This window comes from Mercenaria mercenaria, chromosome 5 (assembly GCF_021730395.1).
Source record: "Mercenaria mercenaria strain notata chromosome 5, MADL_Memer_1, whole genome shotgun sequence".
In the NCBI taxonomy this organism is placed as follows: Eukaryota; Metazoa; Mollusca; class Bivalvia; order Venerida; family Veneridae; genus Mercenaria; species Mercenaria mercenaria.
This window is the reverse complement of record NC_069365.1, coordinates 87,971,214-87,992,248: the sequence shown is the minus strand read 5'-3', so window position 1 is coordinate 87,992,248 and position 21,035 is coordinate 87,971,214. Positions and strand designations below refer to the sequence as shown.

Genomic DNA, 21,035 nt, shown 5'->3' with positions numbered 1-21,035 from the left:
TAACATATTGATATTTCATAGCATTAAATTACTATTTAATCATGTTTGAAAACTCGAAACAATTAATAATTCATTTTGTGTTGGTTGCCGTTGCTCTGATTTTAAACATCCTTTGTTCGCGCACATACGCAGAATAACTATGGTAACGATGTTTCGCGCTGTTAATTTCATGGTTCCCGGTTTTTACGACAGTCGTTTATATGTAGTACAGTGGTAAAAATCGAAACCAGCTGTTTATGAAAATGATGCAGCCAATCGGCGGAGGTATCCAGATAATTTATATTCAAGTGAGTCGGTATTACTCATCGTAACGGCTGAGGTCTTTCGACAAGGATTTGAAACCAGTAGGACGTGTTTATACAAAAACAAACGACAAAATGAGAGAAATTGTACATCTTCAAGCCGGACAGTGTGGAAATCAAATCGGCGCTAAGGTTAGTGGGTTTATTTGTTATCTACACTTGGTGTTACGTTTTAATTTCACTGTCTTGCCGAGATCTAGGGCAGAAAATGGAGAAATTGAAAGCGGCATGTGAAGGCGTGGTGCCCACAAAAGAAAAATTGATGCGGCGCTTACTATAAACGCAGAGTCAGCTGGTTCCGTATCGCAATTTAAAATCCAGTTGATACTGGTTTTTGCTAATTAGAATTATGATCTTATTTTCCTTCTTATACATGCTTACGTGTAGCTGATGCGAGTTTTTCAGCAAACTTTACTACACGGGTGGTAAACGCGCAATCCAATTCCCGCCGGGAATACGCTTAAAATGGGTTGCGCAACGTCCGGTGCTGGTGTTGCGCGTAAAAAAAAGACGAAATTGAGGTATGTGAAGTTATGATTTTGCTTAGTATGAGACAAGAATAAATTTTCTCGAAAAAAGCAAAATGCTATTCGACACAGATATGATAATACATCATATGTGTAAAATATCTGGTTTGTAATTTATGATTCGGCTCTATTATCACAAAAACTCTGGCGACACGAAACGTGAAAAAAGTATGAAATCAACAAAAATGGCAGTTTCTGACCTCATATGCCTAATCTGAGGACATCTGATGCTTTTTATGATAACTCAACTGTTATAAAGTAACGAATATCAAAATTATTTGTTTCAAATCCTGCTTACGAGGACATAATTGACAAAATAATCACCGGGAATGGGGTTGCGCACCGGGAATGGAGTTGCTCATATACGTCATAATGTGTATAATGTATACGCGCAACTCCATTCCCGGGGAGCAACCCCATTCCCGATTATTTTTTTGCAAATCTTTCCCCCAAAAGCAACATTTCATTCAAGTGTATGTAATATTCATGACTGTTTTACATGTGTTTGATCATTCGAAGCGTCACATTTCCAGAAAGAAGGCACAAGAGTTAGAAAATTTGCATTTTTCATGATTCCATGCTTTTTTGACAGCTCGAGCCATCAGAGTTTTCGTGATAACAGAGCCGATTCTTAAATTAATAAGTTGGTATTTCACACATATGATCCTTATTCATTTTTGTGTCGAATAGCATTTTGCTTTTTTTCGAAAGCACTCGTAAATGTGTAATTATTTACAAAAACAAAAACCCACCTACCTCGATTTTGTATATATTGATGCGCAACACCAGCACCGGAAGTCGCGCAACCCATTTTTAGCGTATTCCCAGTGGGAATTGGATTGCGCGTTTACCACCCGTGTACTAGTAATTAATAATAATTCATGATAAATTCCAGTAGTAGAATTAAGAAAGAGACCCAACCCGCTTGTAGATGTTGTATTGGCGGGAATCGATCATTTCATTAATTATCAGCAGCGCGGGATCAATGATTTGGCTGTGGAAGACGAGAAACTTCCTGACATGACGGAAAATGATACTTGAATCTTAGACTAGCCAGTAGACTGATAATAATATAATATTTCTACATTTTTCCTTTTTTTGACGAATTTAATTTCATAGAGACAAAAGCCAGCCTATTTTAGAGATTTTCGCAGAAGAATGATGTTGAAATTATCATATGATATTGGACATAGAATATAGATAGTCCAAATAATTGTACTCGAGAGTTAAATATCGTTATATTTTTTTGACTTTTCAATATTCGCCCAGGTAGACAACGTAAAATATCAAAATGTAAAATCGGTCTACCCGAGGTCTCATTATTTAGACTAAGAATATAGACTGGCTCAGTTCACTACATTTAATCATAAAAATGTAAAAAAGATATATCATAGTCTAGGAGCTAGTCTACTTGAATCTGAAATGATACCGCTTAGGCCTGAAATAACATATTCTTTGTTTCCTCACCCGCATGGCCGCAGACTACCCACGAACATTGCCTCCTCAAATGTGATTTTTACAGTTCTATGGTTACAGGTGTTATTTTAGATGGGTACAGGAAAGTTTAACCTATCCATATGTTTACAGATTTCGTTTCAGTTTACATATTGGGCTATTCCAGAAAATTACCCCTCCCGGAAAATTTGTCCCCAACCACTCCTCTTCCTGAAAAAACACTCCCCCCCCCCCCCCCCCCCCGGCTTGAGAACTGCTTCCCCACTACACAAACAAATTACCCCTCCCCCTCCTCAGTCCCCCCAAAAAACTGTTTCCACAGTCTGGGTAATATTTTCATATTTTCTGGAAAAGCCAATTGAGTGTATAAAACTTGCTAAAATCAATTTTTCAGCATATGGTATGCTAGCCATTCTAATGGTATGCATTGTTGCATAACATTATCAAGGTTGGTTACTTTGAGTTACTATTTTGGGCTATGCCTGGGAAATCGAACGTTTATAGAAGTGGCTGAAAGACAACAGTCAGCAGTTAATTTCAACCGTCGGTTCCGCGAATACGTGTAATTTTTTTTTTAAAAAATCTGATAATGATTATCACTTGTCTAGCACAGGTGCTCTATGCGTTGCTATCAACTGATCAAATATTGTTCCAGGAACACTTGTGGTTGACATTTCACAGGAACACTTGTGGTTGACATTTCACACTTAACTATTGCCAAATTTAACATTAGAAACAAAACAAAAATGTCAGTCAAGCATAGGCATTCGGCGCATTTGATGATGCTATATTTTATATAAAAAACTTTTTTTTAGACAGTCCAGGACGGAAAAAAAACAAATCCGTGGGTGCTGGATTTATTTATTTTGTCCTGGACTGTCTATAAATGTTGTTGTTGTTTTTTGTAAATATAGCATCATTATTGACCAAACAAATGCGCCTAGACTTGTGACATCGGTCGCTGGAGAGGAAGCAAAGATATAAGGGTGGTTTCAAATGGGCTTGTGTGATTTTAAATGAAACCTCATTTGAAACATGCACCTGGCTGAAATTGGAACAATGCCTATTATTAGAAACCCGTCATGGCTAAATTTAGACCGAAAACTCTTTATGGGTATATATTTCTACATGTTTTCAATAAACTGACTAACGCAATTTGTAATACCAAATTTACGGCCGCGCAGTCTGTTGTTTGTTGGGTCATTGCATGTTGTTTTTAGTTGCGGTCTTACGGATCAACGGGGCCGCGATCATGTGCACTGACCATAAACATAATGTGATAGTACTTCATTTTCCTACACTTCATCTAACCTCTGTGATAAATATAAATTTATATATAAACCTGTATTTTACACTGCTTTCAACGACATACCCGTGATAGGTCAAAACCCAGTTAAACCACAACAATGGATGGTATTGCATAATGTTAAAATTCTGTAGGCTATAATTTATTTTGTACATTGTTCAGCCGGTATATGATTAGTTTCTCCTATATACGCGAAGTAGATTTACATGAACATTTTAGAGGTTATACGGTATAAGACTATATAGTTCACGGTGTATAAATAAAAGATGTATGCGTAATGTCTATTTTGTACAGGACTCTAGATCAGTGTATGAGTAATAGTATATTTGTTGTCATATTCTGCGTAATATATATTCAGACTAGGAAATAGTGCAGTGTCATTGCTAAAATTCAGAACCAGTGTCCATATGGCATATGTTTCATGGGTCAATATATTAAATGATCCTGGGCCTCCTTGGTTAACGTCGGTTCGAAACCTCGCTTGGGGTGTTAAGTTCTCCATGTGGGGAAACCATCGAGCTGGCTTATGGAATGTCGATGGTTCTACCCAGGTGCCCACCCCTTGCCTGAATCAATGCTTGGTGGGACAAGGCGGTCTAAAGCTGGAAAAAATCGCCATATTGACTGTAAACTCAACAAAATACGATGTGTAATATCTCTGCTGGTACGGGCATATTGCCATATCAATATCATGGTTTATTTTAGTTCTCCAGTCATCAAGTGTAGAGAAGGGAAGGTCTTAATCTTGTATCAACACGCTGGCAACACTTTAGAACCACGCGTCAATAATTAATCCCATTTTATGTTTCAGTTCTGGGAGGTGATCTCAGACGAGCACGGTATTGACCCCACAGGTACATACCACGGAGATTCGGACCTCCAACTCGAGAGAATCAACGTATATTATTGTGAAGCGACAGGTAATGGGATGTTCTTTCATGTTGTAACCATGTATTAATAATATTTTTATTATCCATTATTTTATTAGTTCTGGGAAGTAATCTCAGACGAGCATGGAATTGACCCCACCGGTACCTACCATGGGGACTCTGACCTTCAACTTGAAAGAATCAACGTGTACTATAACGAGGCTAGCGGTTAGTTAGTTTATTTTAGTTTTGCCTTTCTTCTGTTTCGACTAACGCTTTTTTTCCAGCCGCCAGCATTGTTTCTTTTCTTTTCTTGGAGTTAGTTAATCCTCAGAATTTAACATCACATACCTAATTATTGAGTTTGCTTTTATGCATTTGGCTGGACTACTTGAAGAATAGTTAGAGCTGTTCTACTCACATTGGCGTCTTCTGCGGCGTTAAACTTAGTTTTGCGTGCAAGATTATTACTTAGTACAGGTGAGGCTACATCGAAATAAACAACCAGTACGGAAATAAGCAAGTTAGGTAACTCTTGGTTGAAATTAATTCAAATTATGGTCCGTTCTCGGTTCAGTGAAGTTTTGCCTATCAAGCAGTAACTCAGTAAAAACTATATAATATATTTTTACTTTAATTTACATAATGTTTTCCAGTCATCTGGCCTACAAAAAGTCAGTTGAATTTATTCAAATTATGGCCCCTTTTCGACTTAAAAAATCGGTTAGGTTCTGCGTGCAACTAGCAAGCTGTATCTCGGTAACTAATTAATGTATTGGATTTAAACTTCCCACAATGCTTCCTCATAGAATTGTTATCATTGCCATTATAAAATTTAAAATCTTGCCAAGTTATGGCCCTTGTTTGACATAATCCATTGAATAGTCGAGCACGGTGTCTCATGGACAACTCTTTTGGGGTTTTTTAGTTATTGTATGTGGAACTTGTTTTTTTTTTTTCTTTCTTGTTATGTCTTTTGTTTGTGTAATTATTTCTTGTACTAACAAAACATGGCAGATAAGTATACGAAATTTCATTAGACGTAACATCGAAAACGATTTTCCCGATTGAAACGGTTTTATTACCTGTATTGGACACGGCCCGCCCTGTTTTAGTTTTATTTCATAGTTGAAAACACCTTGAATACCCTCGAAATTGTAACTGCTTGAACAATTTATAACTTTCTTTGGGATAGTCTGCTTAATTATTCAGAAATCCAAGCTAATTTTAATTAGTACTTTACTCTGGGGGTCATGTAAAGGAGTGAGCATGACAACACTGAAAGCGAGTCTGACGTCCTTAGTAACAGTGGTCATTAATTAAAGAGTCCTTAGTTACGCTGCTTAAGAAAATGCTACTGTTATTAAATTTTCGATTTCTGTATTGAGAACAATGCTGCTTTAACTGTCACTGAATGTTGCAACAGGCTAGGTATACCACTAAAAACGTTTTGACATGGACACTTAATACCTTTCGCGAGAAATACCATATGTAGATAAATTCCTTTTCACTTATTAAAGGTGGTTTATTGAAATTAAATATTTAAGTAATTATTGTTCTGTATTTATGTGTATTCCCAGCCACGCAATCCGATAATTGAAAGGAATGAATTGTTGATGAACATGTTTTGATGATGTTGCATGTTTGTCGAGTCCCTAGATACTGGTTGTTTGTTCTCCTGTACTGGAGCAATAAATAATTTAAATATGACGTCGTAGGGAGTTCACTGATGTACTCTTTAATATCGCTGTATGTATGTTTAATAAGGTTAATCATCGTAATTATGATGATTGAAGACCGGCAGTCCGCTCGCTTAGCTCAGTAGGGAGATCGTAGATCTACGTGCCGCAGGGTCGTTAGTTTGATTCCCGAGCGAGGCTTATGTTCTTTGTGACGATTAATAAAAACAGCACCGTGTCTGAAATCATTCGTCCTCCACCTCTGATTCATGTAGGGAAGTTAACAGTTATTTGCGGAGAACCCATGTATGGTTTACGAGGCTTTTTGGAGCATAGGGAGTTGGATTTTCACTCCCTTTAAAATCTTCTCTCTTTTTTCGTTAAAAAAAAAGGTGATAGAAGGATGTGTCACACCAATTGTAATATTTTCTTCAGTGAAACCTGGCGAGTTCGTGACTTGACATTTTCAGTTAACCGGTTATTATTTTTAAAAGTTTAAATAAACATACAATTACTGTCACTAAAATACACCTTGCCAGAACACGCCTTTTAATTTGATTTCGTGTTTATATAAAAGAAATTGCAACAGATGCCGTTAGAAATCCATTACAATTTCTGTTGTTGTTGTTGTTGTTTTTCAGTGATAATATGGATTCACAGCGCTCCCGCATTTCTGTTTTTTTTTTTTTTGGGGGGGGGGGGGTTGTTGTTGTTTTTTTTTTCAATGATAATATGGATTCACTTCGCTCCCGCAACTGTAAATTTTTACCCACCCTTTCATTAGCACATTCCATCCCAGTCAAGCATCAGCACTTGAACTTGATTTATAGAAGACCACTGGGTAGCCTGGGAATTCGTCCATATTGATATTTAATATAGGGGTTTTGGACATAAGACAGGGTATTTAAAATACTGTAATTAGTGTTAAGTTTCTTACTCAAGAAAAAAGAAGGTAAATATTGACCGACTTGATTCCCAGGCAGCGTACTGCACTACCGGTATAAAGTGTGAAACGGTTGATTAGAAAATGAAAATGTCAGCAGCTTGTTTTAATGATGGATCGATACAGCCTAACACAATCCCAGAATCATTATTGTATATATCAGTACACTCATTTATGACTCATTCTTTTATGTCTGCAAGATGTGACATACCTTTAATCCATTTTCTTTGATGCCACGCGTGCACGAATCTTGTATGCTTAAACATTGGTATACTGAGTCAGATATTTTGTTTTCATTATTGTTAATAACACATTTGGTTACTATATTGTTGTACTTGTAAAATACTGTGTTATCTTAATACACGTATATTTTCTTGTCTGACTTTAGTTTTTGCGAGTTGCGGTCAGACCCTGTCCTCCCGATATTTAATTATATTTCCTTACTTCTGTCAACTCGCATTTTTATGCCCCCGAAGGGAGGCATATAGTTTTTGAACCGTCTGTCGGTCTGTCAGTCTGTCCGCAATTTTCGTGTCCGGTCCATATCTTTGTCATCGATGGATGGATTTTCAAATAACTTGGCATGAATGTGTACCACAGTAAGACGACGTGTCGCGCGCAAGACCCAGGTCCGTAGCTCAAAGGTCAAGGTCACACTTAGACATTAAAGGATAGTGCATTGATGGGCGTGCCCGGTCCATATCTTTGTCATCGATGGATGGATTTTCAAATAACTTGGCTTGAATGTGTACCACAGTAAGATGACGTGTCGCGCGCAAGACCCTGGTCCGTAACTCAAAGGTCAAGGTCACACTTAGACGTGAAGGATAGTGCATTGATGGGCGTGTCTGGTCCATATCTTTGTCATCGATGGATGTCATCCATGGATGGATTTTCAAATAACTTGGCATGAATGTGTGTACCACAGTAAGACGACGTGTCGCGCGCAAGACCCAGGTCCGTAGCTCAAAGGTCAAGGTCACACTTAGACGTTAAAGGATAGTGCATTGATGGGCGTGTCCGGTCCATATCTTTGTCATCCATGGATGGATTTTCAAATAATTGGCATGAATGTGTACCACAGTAAGACGACGTGTCGTGCGCAAGTCCTAGGTCCGTAGCTCAAAGGTCAAGTTCACACTTAGACGTTAAAGGTCATTTTCCATGATAGTGCATTGATGGGCGTGTCCGGTCCATATCTTTGTCATTCATGCATGGATTTTAAAATAACTACGCATGAATGTGTGACACAGTAAGACGACGTGTCGCGCGCAAGACCCAGCTCCGTAGGTCAATGGTCCTAAACTCTAACATCGGCCATAACTATTTATTCAAAGTGCCATCGGGGGCATGTGTCATCCTATGGAGACAGCTCTTGTTCAAAATACTGTTGTTGTTTTTGGGGTTTTTTTTTTCAATTTTACGACAAAGGTATGTAAGCTAACTCCAGTATAAAGGTTGTTAACACTGAATTCTTAATAGGTTGGTCGGTACGACACTTAACGCTGAAATTCGGTCCAAAAAAGTGTTTTTCCCATTTTTGGTAAACAAATCCGCTCCATACATATTAAGAAATATGCAAATCATATCATTTTGAATACAAGACTGTTTTGCTAAATCATTATTTTACTGGAGTTTAATATCCTTAAGAAAAGGGAAACAAATTTTATTACCACGTAATTTTCCTCTCCTAACGGGCTGTACCACCATTCACTAAAACTAGGGGGAGAAAAAACACTGCTCAGTAAAAAGTCCGGGTATTTTTCGAACAGCTCAGTTCCGTACAGGTGAAAAGTACGGAATAAGAAATTGAGCTTTAAGCCCCAATATAACTGGTCTAATACTTAAGAAATAAGTTTAGACATTTAACGGCGCAGACAGATGTTTGGGACAGAGCGTAATAATAACAGATGTTACAATACATTATCTCAATCTGTTTTGTCTGGAAAAAAAGCAAACGAATTCTTTAGATCATGGAAAGAATTTGCTCTATACGTTTAACGACGACAGATTCTTCTCGATCTGGCAGCTGCATTGCAAGTTACTTTCATACTGCTGTCTAATATTTATCATTCACTTAGTAAGACAAAATTTACTTGCGAAACCTGCATATCTGTTGTTGTTGATTGTTGAAGCAAATATTTTCCACCGCGACAAAACACTCCCATTTCAATTAGATATAATATGGGCCATATAGCTATTTATAAATAAGACATCCGGTGCAGCTCTGGTACAAACACAAGAATTGTGAGTAGTCGATCATACCTTGCCTCGATTTCTTTTCCTGTTCAGTATAGTAAAATTTTCAAAAGTTGCCACAAAAGGAGTTTTAAAGGGGAATATATGCATAAGGCCTCTACGTTATTATGTCTCCTCCCACTGGGGGAGACATATTGTTTTCCCGTCCGTCCGTACGTCACACTTCATTTCCGATCAATAACTGGAGAACCATTTGACCTAGAACCTTCAAACTTCATATGCTGGTAGGGCTGCTGGAGTAAACGACCCATATTGTTTTTGGGGTCACTCCATCAAAGGTCAAGGTCACAGGAGCCTGAACATTGAAAACCATTTCCGATCAATAACTTGAGAACCACTTGACCCGAAATGTTGAAACTTCATAGGATGATTGGTCATGCAGAGTAGATGACCACTATCGATTTTGGGGTCACTCTGTTAAAGGTCAATGTCACAGGGGCCTGAACATGGAAAACCGTTTCCGATCAATACCTTGAGAACCACTTGACCCAGAGTGTTAAAACTTCACAGGATGATTGGACATGCAGAATAAATGACCCCAATTGATTCCGGGGTCACTCTATTAAAGGTCAAGGTCACAGCGGCCTGAACATGGAAAACCGTTTCCGTTCAGTAACTTGAGAACCACTTGACCCAGAATGTTGAAACTTCATAGGATGATTGGACATACAGAGTAGATGACCTCTATTGATTTTGGGGTCAGTCTATTAAAGATCACGGTTACAGCGGAGCCCAGAATGTTGAATCTTAGTGGGATGACTGGACTTGCCAAGTAGATGATCCCTATTGCAGCCAACCATCAGTGTCCCTTATTGACTTTTGCTCCTGTCCCTTAATGACGTCTTGCCTATACAACTATGCATTGAGGGAGACATGCGCTTTTTTACAAAAGCATCTTCTAGTTAACATTTCATCAGAAAATAGATATACCTGTACTACCACAATATTAACACAGACGCGATTATATCATGAGTATTTTACCATCTGATGTGTTGAACTCGATGCATTATTCTATAAAGCATAATATCATCAGAAAACTTCGTACTCACTGTAAATTGAAAATGAAAGGTCGTTATTGATGTATTTTACTCGATATTTTTCAGGTGGTAAATATGTTCCACGTGCAGTGCTTGTGGACCTCGAACCTGGGACCATGGACTCCGTGAGATCCGGACCTTTCGGTCAGATCTTCAGACCAGACAACTTTGTCTTCGGGCAGAGCGGGGCTGGTAACAACTGGGCCAAGGGTCACTACACAGAGGGTGCTGAGCTCGTGGACTCCGTACTTGATGTTGTTCGTAAAGAGTCAGAAAGCTGTGATTGTCTTCAGGGATTCCAACTTACACACTCTCTGGGTGGTGGTACTGGGTCTGGCATGGGAACTTTACTTATCAGCAAAATCCGTGAGGAGTACCCCGACAGAATCATGAACACTTTCTCAGTTGTTCCATCACCTAAGGTTAGTGAATGGTATTCTGGCACAAGTAGGCCTACGCCTTAGATTAGAAAAATATTGATTAGTTTATGATTCAGAAAATATTTGAGCCGCACCATGAGAAAACCAACATAGTGCGTTTGCGACCAGCACGGATCCAGACCAGACTGCGCTGATGCTGATCCATGCTGGTCGCAAAAACATCATGCTGATTTTCTCATGGTGCGGCTCATTTTATGATGATTATCATGTTGGCCTAAGATAATTTACTTAACTATAACATACACGTGTTCTCTATATAAAATTGATGCTGTTTGTTAAGGGGGCATGGGGCAGTTGTGTGGGTTTTTTATATAGGCAATGAAGGAAAAAATTTAAATAGCGGAGAGAATTTTCTTAAACTTTGCATGTTCATAGAGCATCATATTAGAAACAAATTTATGGAAAAAAAATGGGGGTCCCGGTGCTACTTTTTGAGTTATTACATTTCCAGTCATTATGCAAAGTTTAAAAACCCATACAACTGTGGCATTTCCCCTTAAGTACTATCCGCCTATGGTGGCCATGGCCTGCCATTTCGTTCTTGCATGTTGGCGCGTGTAAAGAGCGCCACTGTTGAACACGCCCGAACTATAAATACATTATTTGTCTTATTGGCGAGCTAGTTGGGCGTGTTGGTGCTTTCCACACACGAAAAAACGAAATGGCAGAAATTAGCCACCATAATTAACGTGAAGTATGACCTTACACAATCTTGCATTGAAATCCCCGCGTTTTCAGAGCATATTTCAGTTAACATGATTGAGTATTGTCTCATTTAATCAGATTGTCTTTAGTATTTATGATTATGCTACTAAATATACTTTGGCATGCCATGCGTACGAGTGTTTATAACTACCGGTAAGTGAGTTGCGTGCTTCGGTTACAGGGTTTTGTTTCTGTTCAGTCTGGTGTATTAACTATTTGCCTATTTATTCCAACTAAAGTCACGTATTAAAGGCGTGTTCTTACTGTTTCAGGTATCAGACACCGTCGTTGAACCATATAACGCTACCTTGTCAGTCCATCAACTGGTCGAGAACACAGACGAGACCTACTGTATCGACAACGAGGCTCTATATGACATTTGTTTCAGGACCCTGAAACTGACCACGCCTACATATGGGGACTTGAACCATCTCGTGTCAGCCACAATGTCCGGTGTTACCACGTGTCTTCGTTTTCCGGGTCAGCTGAACGCTGATCTCCGTAAACTGGCAGTCAACATGGTTCCTTTCCCACGTCTCCACTTCTTTATGCCAGGTTTCGCACCTCTCACTTCTCGTGGTAGCCAACAGTACAGGGCTCTCACTGTTCCTGAGCTTACACAACAGATGTTCGACGCCAAAAACATGATGGCTGCCTGCGATCCACGTCACGGACGATACCTCACGGTCGCCGCCATTTTCAGAGGACGTATGTCCATGAAGGAGGTCGATGAACAGATGTTGAACGTCCAGAACAAGAACAGCAGCTACTTTGTCGAATGGATTCCCAACAACGTAAAAACAGCCGTCTGCGATATCCCGCCACGTGGCCTTAAGATGTCCGCCACTTTCATCGGTAACAGTACCGCCATCCAGGAACTGTTCAAGCGTATCTCCGAACAGTTCACCGCCATGTTCCGTCGAAAGGCTTTCTTGCATTGGTACACTGGCGAAGGTATGGACGAGATGGAGTTCACCGAGGCCGAGTCGAACATGAACGACTTGGTATCAGAGTACCAGCAGTACCAGGACGCCACCGCCGAGGAGGAGGGTGAATTTGACGAGGAAGAGGATGAGGGAGAGGAAGCATAAATCTTTATTAGACATAAAAATGACAATGAAAAGAGGCCATTAATTCGGATGAGTCTTTCTATCTTCGCACCAAAATTGGAAAAAAAGTACTCGAGTAACAAATTTATCTGCCTCGTTTTGAGATTAATTTGACCTGTTATAGTCAATGTCGTTTGTTCATTAACTGTTGTATGTTACTCTAAAGTTCTAAGTGCAATAATTGAGTCACAAATCTTTTTCTCATTTCTTACTGTCGTTCTTGTTGTAACATTGCGACATTGATTGTCCAATGGTGGCATCTCGATACTCATTAAATAAAGTGAAGAAAACAATGAATTATCTTTGTTAATTTGATATGGTCGTCTGTCTGAGCACAGATGCAACAAAGAGCTAATATTATATTTAGAACAAGTTAATTCTGGCCAGGAACTAGGGTTTCATCTAGCGTTTTTTATTAGCTCGCCTGAGCCAAAGGCTCGGGGTGAGCTGTTGCGATCGCTCACCGTCCGTCCGTTCACACTTAACTTTAAACAACATCTCCTAAATCATCTGGCCAATTTTGATGAAACTTCACAGGGATATTCCTTGGATGGTTTTCTTTAAAAAAAAAATCAAAGAATTGAATTCCATTTAGAACTCTGGTTGCCATGGCAACCGAAAGGAAAAACTTTAAAATCTTGTCCAAAACTACAGGTCATAGGGCTTTTATATTTGGTATGTAGCATTATCTAGTGGTCCTCTACCAAGTAGATACATCGTATATATTGTTTTTGTCCAGTCTGTCACACTTCATTTCCGATCAATAACTGGAGAACCATTTGACCTAGAACCTTCAAACTTCATAGGGTGTCAGGGCTTATGGAGTAGACGACTCCTATTGTTTTTGGAGTCACTTCATCAAAGGTCATGGTCACAAGGGCCTGAACATTGAAAACCATTTCCGATTACTTGAGAACCATTTGACCCAGAATGATGAAACTTTATAGGATGATTGAACATGCAGAGTAGATGACCCCTATTGATTTGGGGGTGACTGTTAAGTCAAGATCACGGGCCTGAACGTGGAAAACAATTTCCGATCAATAACTTCAGAACCACTTGACCCAGAACGTTGAAACTTCATAGGATGATTGGATATGCAGAGTAGATGACCCCCATTGTTTTTGGGGGGTCACTCTATTAAAGGTCAAGGTTACATCAGACTACATGGAAATCCATTTGACCTAGAACCTTCAAACTTCATAGGTGATAGGACTTACAGAGTAGATGGCCCTTTTCGTTTTGGGGGCCACTTGAGCTAAGTCAATGTCACAGGTCCTGAACATAGAAAACTCTTTCCAATCAATAACTTGAGAAGCACTTGACCCAGAATGTTGAAACTTAATGGGATGATTGGACATGCAAAGTAGATGATCCCTACTGATTTTGGGGTCACTCGATCAAAGGTCACAGGGTCTGAACATGGAAAACAGTTTCCAATTCATAACTTGAGAACCACTAGGCCCAGAATGTTGAAACTTAGTGGGATGATTGGACATGCCAAGTGGATGATCACTATTGCAGCCAACCATCAGTGTCTCTTTGACTTTCGCTCCTGTCCCCTATTGACTTCTTGCCTATATGAATGCGCATTGGGGGAGACATGCTGTTTTTGTGCCCCCACTATGGGCATCTAGATTTGGTCTTGTCCGTCCGTCCGAAGTTCGTGACGCACCTAGCTCAAAAAGTATTTGATATAAATTGGTGAAATCTTCAAGAGACTTTATCAGGATATGAACTTGCGCACCACCTATTTTTATGCCCCCACTTTTTTTTTGGGGGGGGGGGGGCACATTTCTAGTTCGTCTAGCACCGCCCCCTATTTTCAGAGTTATGGCCCCTGAAATAGTCAGAAATGCACATTTTCACCTTGTGACACGCCTAGCTCAAAAAGCATTTGATATAGATTCATGAAACCTTGCATGAGTCTATCATGATCATGATATGAACTTACGCACCTCCTACTTTTTATTTGGGTCCGCCCCCTATTTTCAGAGTTATGGCCCCTGAAATAGTCAAAAAATGCACATTTTCACCTTGTGACACGCCTAGCTCAAAATGTATTTCATAAATTGATTAAACCCTTGCATGAGTCTTAATCATGATATGAACTTGCACACCTCCTATTTTTCATCTGGGTCCGCCTCCTAATTCCAGAGTTATGGCCCCTAAAATAGTCAAAAATGCACATTTTCACCTTGTGATGCACCTAACTCAGAAAGTATTACATATAAATTGATTAGACTTTGCATTAGTCTTTATCAAGATATGAACTTGCGCACCTCCTATTTTTTGTCTGCCGCCCCTTATTTTCACAGTTATGGCCCCTGAAATTGTCAAAAATGCACATTTTCACCTTGTGACGCACCTAGCTCAAAAAGTATTTAATATAAATGGTTAAAAACTTGCATTTTTATGCCCCCGAAGGGCGGCATATAGTTTTTGAACCGTCTGTCGGTCTGTCCGCAATTTTCGTGTCCGGTCCATATCTTTGTCATCGATGGATGGATTTTCAAATAACTTGGCATGAATGTGTACCACAGTAAGACGACGTGCAGTGCGCAAGACCCAGGTCCGTAGCTCAAAGGTCAAGGTCACACTTAGACGTTAAAGGATAGTGCATTGATGGGCGTGTCCGGTCCATATCTTTGTCATCGATGGATGGATTTTCAAATAACTTGGCATGAATGTGTACCACAATAAGACGACGTGTCACACGCAAGACCCAGGTCCGTAGCTCAAAGGTCAAGGTCACACTTAGACGTTAAAGATCATTTTTCATGATAGTGCATTGATGGGCATGTCTGGTCCATATCTTTGTCATTCATGCATGGATTTTAAAATAACTATGCATGAATGTGTGACACAGTAAGACGATGTGTCGCGCGCAAGACCCAGCTCCGTAGGTCAAAGGTCCTAAACTCTAACATCGGCCATAACTATTCATTCAAAGTGCCATCGGGGGCATGTGTCATCCTACGGAGACAGCTCTTGTTTTGCTGGCTCCACCCCCTATTTTTAAAGTTATGGCCCCTGAAATAGTACGAAAATGCACATTTTCACCTAATGTGCCTAGCTCAAAAAGTATTTGATATAAATTCATAAAACCTTGCTTGAGTCTTTATCATTGTGTGACCTTGCACACTTGGCATTCTTCTTGAGAATCTTAGCTCTTATTACAGAGTTATGGCCCTTGAAATAGCCAAAATAGTGGATTTTATGCTTGTGATGCTCATAGCTCAAAAAGTATATGGCCTAGAATAATGAATCCTTTTCATAAAATGTTTGTTGAGGCTATACCCCATTAAGACTGCAAACATTTGAATTATTGCCCCTTATTTGTGACAAATGTACCAGTGGGGGACACACCCTGTGTCCTACAGACACATTCTAGTCTACAAAAGCATCTTCTAGTTTTAATATAATTAGGCACAAATGTTCCCCATAATGAGACTATGTGTTATGCGCAAGACCCAGACCCTTAGCTCAAAGGTCAACGTTCAACATGTCTTTTTTCCTGTAACTCGACCATCAGTCAAGGTTTTTTTAGCTCACTGTACATAGCCAAAGGCTCGAGGTGAGCTTTTGTGACCGCTCGATGTCAGTCGTGCGTCCGTCAACAATTTCTAAAAACATATTCAAAACCACTGGGCAGATTTACACCAAACTTCTCAGGAATGATCTGTCAAAATTAAAGAATTGAATTCCACACAGAACTCATGGTTGTCATGGCACCGAAAGAAAAAAATCTTGTCCAAACCGCAAGGCGCAGAGCCTCGATATTTGGCATGTGACATCATCTGATGGTCCTCTATGAAGATTGTTCAAATTATGCCCATGGGGTGAAAAGAGGCCCCGCCCCGGTGTCCCAAGTTTTGCATAAACTTGTATAAGAAAAAAGCTTTAAAAATCTTCTTGTCTGAAACCACAAGACCTATGCCTTTGATATATGGTATGTAGCATTGCCTTGTGGTCCTCTACCAAGATTATTCAAATTATCATCCTGGGTTGAAAGGCCCCGCCCCGGGGGTCTCAAGTTTTACATATACTTGTATAGGAAAAAAAATTAAAAATCTTCCTTGTCTGAAACTGCAAGGCCTAGGCTTTAGATATTTAGTTTGTTGCATTGCCTAGTGGTCCTCTACCAAGATTATTCAAATTATGCCCCTGTGGTGAAAAGAGGCCCCGCCCCGGGGGTCACTTGTATATGAGTTATATAGGGAAAATAGTTCAAAAATTATCTGATCATATTTCCCAGACTATTTAATTATAATTACCTGATGCCCCCATGTAATTAGAGGTCACTTGACTGTGACCTTGACCTACTTTCTTGTTTTTAGCTCACCTGAGCACGAAGTGCTCAAGGTGAGCTTTTGTGATCGTCCGTCCGTCGTTAACAATTTGACTGTTAACACTCTAGAGGTCACACTTTTGGCCTAATCTTAATGAAATCTGGTCAGAATGTTACCCTCATAAAAATCTTGGACGAGTTCGATATTGGGTCATCTGGGGTCAAAAACTAGGTCACCAGGTCAGATCAAAGGAAAAGCTTGTTAACACTCTAGAGGTCACAATTTTGGCCCAATTTTAATGAAACTTGGTCAGAATGTTACACTCAATAAAATTTTGGATGAGTTCGATATTGGGTCATCTGGGATCAAAAACTAGCTCACCGGGACAAATCAAAGGAAAAGCTTGTTAACACTCTAGAGGTCACATTTATACCCAATCTTAATGAAACTTGGTCAGAATGTTACCCTCAATAAAATCTTGGACAACTTCGATATGGGGTTAGAAACTAGGTCACCAGGTCAAATCAAAGAAAAAGCTTGTTAACACTCTAGAGGTCACAATTTTGGCCCAATCTTAATGAAACTTGGTCAGAATGTTACTCATGATGATCTCAAAGTCCAGTTTGAATCTGGGTCATGTAGGGTCAAAAACTAGGTCACCAGGTCAAATCAAAGGAAAAGCTAGTTAACACTCTAGAGGCCACATTTATGACAATATCTTAATGAAACTTGGTCAGAATGTTAATCTTGATCTATAGGTCATGCTCAAATCTGGGTCAGGTGGGGTCAAAAACTAGGTCACCGGGTCAAATCAAAGGAAAAGCTTGTTAACACTCTAGTGGCCACGTTTATAACTGTATCTTCATGAAACTTAGTCAGAATATTAATCTTGATGATCTTTAAGCCAAGTTCGAATCTGGGTCATGTGGGTTCAAAAACTAGGTCACCAGGTCAAATCAAAGGAAAAGTTAATTAACACTTCAGAGGCCACATTTATGACCATATCTTAATGAAATTATCTTGATGATCTTTAGGTCAATAGGTCAGGTGAGCGATACAGGGCCTTCCTGGCCCTCTTGTTTTAAGATACAGCCTTGAAATTTGGATGATCAGTAGTGATTAGCTGTCCGGTCTATGACACGGATTTTAATATTACTTTTCACAAATGTATCCCATAATAAGCCGATGTGTCATGCATAACACCCAGACCCAGAGATCAAAAGAAATTGCGTTTTTAAACGCCCGTCTGAAAGACGTCCCGTATTATGGGAACGCCCCGAGTGGGCGACGTCCACATATTTTGTCCGGAGCATATCTTCGCCATGTATGAAGGGATTTTGATGTAACTTGGCACAAATGTTCACCATCATGAGACGGAGTGTCATGCGCAAGAACCAGGTCTAAGGACAAGGTCACACTTAGAGATCAAAGGTCGATACCCTGTCCGAAGCATTTCTTCTTCATGCATGGAGGGATTTTGATGTAACTTGGCACAAATGTTCACCACCATGAGACGGAGTGTCATGCGCAAGAACCATATCCCTAGTTTTAGAATTACTTCCCTTTGTTGTTATATACATGTAAATAGCTTATATTGTAACCTTTTTTACTGGCCGTAGGGAAAAATCGAGACCACTTTAATGTGGTACAACATGCATGTTGCATCCAATTTTTAGGTGTATTTTGACCTATCTCTACCTGGTAAAGATTTTTGTGTGGACTTTTTTTTGTTAAAGATTAACTTCCCTTTGTTATGACGGGCGTATATTGTGATATTCTTGCACTCTTGTTTTTCTTGTCTTGTACATAACTCATCGTCATCGTTGAAGCGATTTTAATATTACTTGGCACAAATGTATCCCATAATTTGATGACGTGTCGTGCGAAAATCCAGACCCCTAGCCCAAAGTTCAAGGTCATATTCAGAGGTCAATAGGTATTTTTCCTATCAAGCCCATAACTGTCATCCATCAAAGAAATTTAATATTACTTGACACAAATGTTCCCCATAATATGATAATTTTTCCTGCGCATCGACCGGATCCCTAACTCAAAGGTAAAAGTCACACTTGGAGGTCAAAGTTCAATAGAGTTTTATATAGTCGCCGCTTCATCCGTCCGTCCAGCTATAATCGCCGCTTCATCCGTCCGTCCGTCCCGCAATTCTTGTCCAGAGTAATTCTCAGCAGCTACATGTTAGAATTTAGTTTGAAGCGAAGTCATATAATAAAAAGGTCAGTAAACGGCTGGTTGTGCCTTCTAGCCATAATGACACGCCTAGTTTCATAATGGCCCTCGGGCAATTATATACCCTTTGATTATCAACATTAGTAAACTATATGTTACCAGTTTAAATTTGTTCTTTTAATATGCAATAATCATATTTCGAAGTTTTACCGATATTTTTTTTGTTTCCTGCTTGGTTTATAATTCTACCATCCAACAAGGGATTTTAATATGGTTTGGAACAAATGTTTGCAAGAATGAGGAATCTTGACATGCAAACACCAGACCCCTAGCTCAAAGATCAAGGTTGTGCCTTCTTGCCATATGGCATACCTAGTGTAATAATTGCTCGAGGACTAATTATGGAACTAGGTATGCCGCTATTGTCTGGAACACACACACCAGCCGTGTATTGACCTTTTTATTATAATACCTTCGATTCATAATTATCTTGGTGTTTTCATTTTACATATTTTCAACAAATTTTTAAGCATTATTTGTATTGCTATCATTATTTGACTCTTTGTTCTTCGCATTTGACCACAGTAATTATGCCCGATACGTCCCCGTTTACCTGTTGACGTTAATGCATGAATACTGATCCTGGTGCAGAAGAGCTACTCCAAAGTGATTATTTTGTTTCTAAACTATCTTTAAAAAATGTGAAACACGCCCGAGTCGGGAATTGAACCCGGGCCGCCGGGCATTGAGCCTTCCATTTTGTGTCCGCTCTGTATCTCCTTAACCCCTTGAAGGATTTTCATGAAACTTGGGTCAAATGATCACCTAATAAAGACGATGTGCAGAACTTATGAGTCAGTCATGTTGACTTAAGGTCAATGTTAAAAGGTATTTCTAAATTTAGCTATAGTGTCCCTTAAAAGGGACCAAGTGCCCCAATTTGAACAAAATTGGGAGAGGACGTTATAATGATGCTACAGACCAAGTTTGATGAAGATCTATCAGAAGTCTTTTAAAGGTATTTCTAAATTTAGCTCTAGCAGCGGCCCTTTAAAGGGGCCAAGTGCCCCAGCTTGAACAAACTTAATAGAGGTCTATACCAGGATGCAACTGACCAAGTTTGGTGTAATTCTGACCAGTAGTTTCAGAGGAGATGTTTAAGTAAAAATGTTGACGCAGTACGACGGACTATGCACCTATACTAATATCTCGCCCTGAACAAAGTTCAGGTGAGATATAAATCGCTTCAATGATGACAGTTATGGACCAGAGGAAACACTAGACCTACACAATTTCCTTTGACCTCTGAGTGTGACCTTGACCTATAAGCTAAGGGGTCTGGGTGTTCTCTATGAAACACCGGCTTATTATGGGATACAATTGTGAAAAGTAACATTAAAATCCTTGTTTTAGACAGAACAGGACAACACTACTGACCTTTGACATCAAAGTGTGACCTCGACATTTGAGTCAGGGTTCTGCGTCTTGCACAGGACACATCGTCTCGTTATGGGGAATATTTGTGCAATGTAATATTAAAATTCCTTGATTGATGACATATTTACAGACCGGACACGAATTCGGGACGGACGAACGAACGGACGGACACTGCAATTACTATTTGCCGTCCCCAAGGGAGGAGGGCATAAAAAACTGGAGTACGCGAACCATCTAGCCTTAATTAAAAGGATGGTAGATGCCAATACATAAAATGTATTATAGGTAAACATGTAATAAACAAGTAAATACATGGTATAGCGGTGCCTTTTGAGTGATTGAAGAGAATAGCCCTCTGGATATTATCACCTTGCCAGGGCCATTATCACTCAAAGGCATCGGTCTCCCATTTATTTACCTATCCTTAATAAATGGCAGAGTTATGAACCAGAATATTACATATCCTGATCTTGAAACAAGGGAACAAT

General features: G+C 39.5%; 1 protein-coding gene across 2 annotated transcripts; it reads left to right on the top strand.

Moving 5' to 3' along the window:
• Positions 1-276: 276 nt before the first annotated feature.
• LOC123557868 (tubulin beta chain-like) lies at positions 277-12,928 on the top strand. 2 transcript variants are annotated; one of them, XM_045349607.2, is made up of 4 exons: positions 277-434; positions 4,579-4,687; positions 10,444-10,799; positions 11,795-12,928. In XM_045349607.2, the coding sequence occupies exons 1-4, from the start codon at positions 378-380 to the stop codon at positions 12,611-12,613; spliced, it is 1,341 nt and encodes a 446-aa protein (XP_045205542.2). In that variant the 5' UTR covers positions 277-377; the 3' UTR covers positions 12,614-12,928. The 2 variants fall into 2 exon arrangements, with proteins under 2 accessions (XP_045205542.2, XP_045205543.2); XM_045349608.2 differs by lacking the exon at positions 4,579-4,687 and adding an exon at positions 4,402-4,510 and having other exon boundaries at positions 279-434.
• Positions 12,929-21,035: the final 8,107 nt, after the last annotated feature.

Excerpts from the sequence above, each read along its gene's own strand:
- LOC123557868 (XM_045349607.2), top strand. The coding sequence starts at position 378 with ATGAGAGAAATTGTACATCTTCAAGCCGGACAGTGTGGAAATCAAATC. Across the intron at positions 4,688-10,443 it reads GTACTATAACGAGGCTAGCG|GTGGTAAATATGTTCCACGT; the intron begins GTTAGTTAGTTT and ends GATATTTTTCAG. Across the intron at positions 10,800-11,794 it reads CAGTTGTTCCATCACCTAAG|GTATCAGACACCGTCGTTGA; the intron begins GTTAGTGAATGG and ends TTACTGTTTCAG.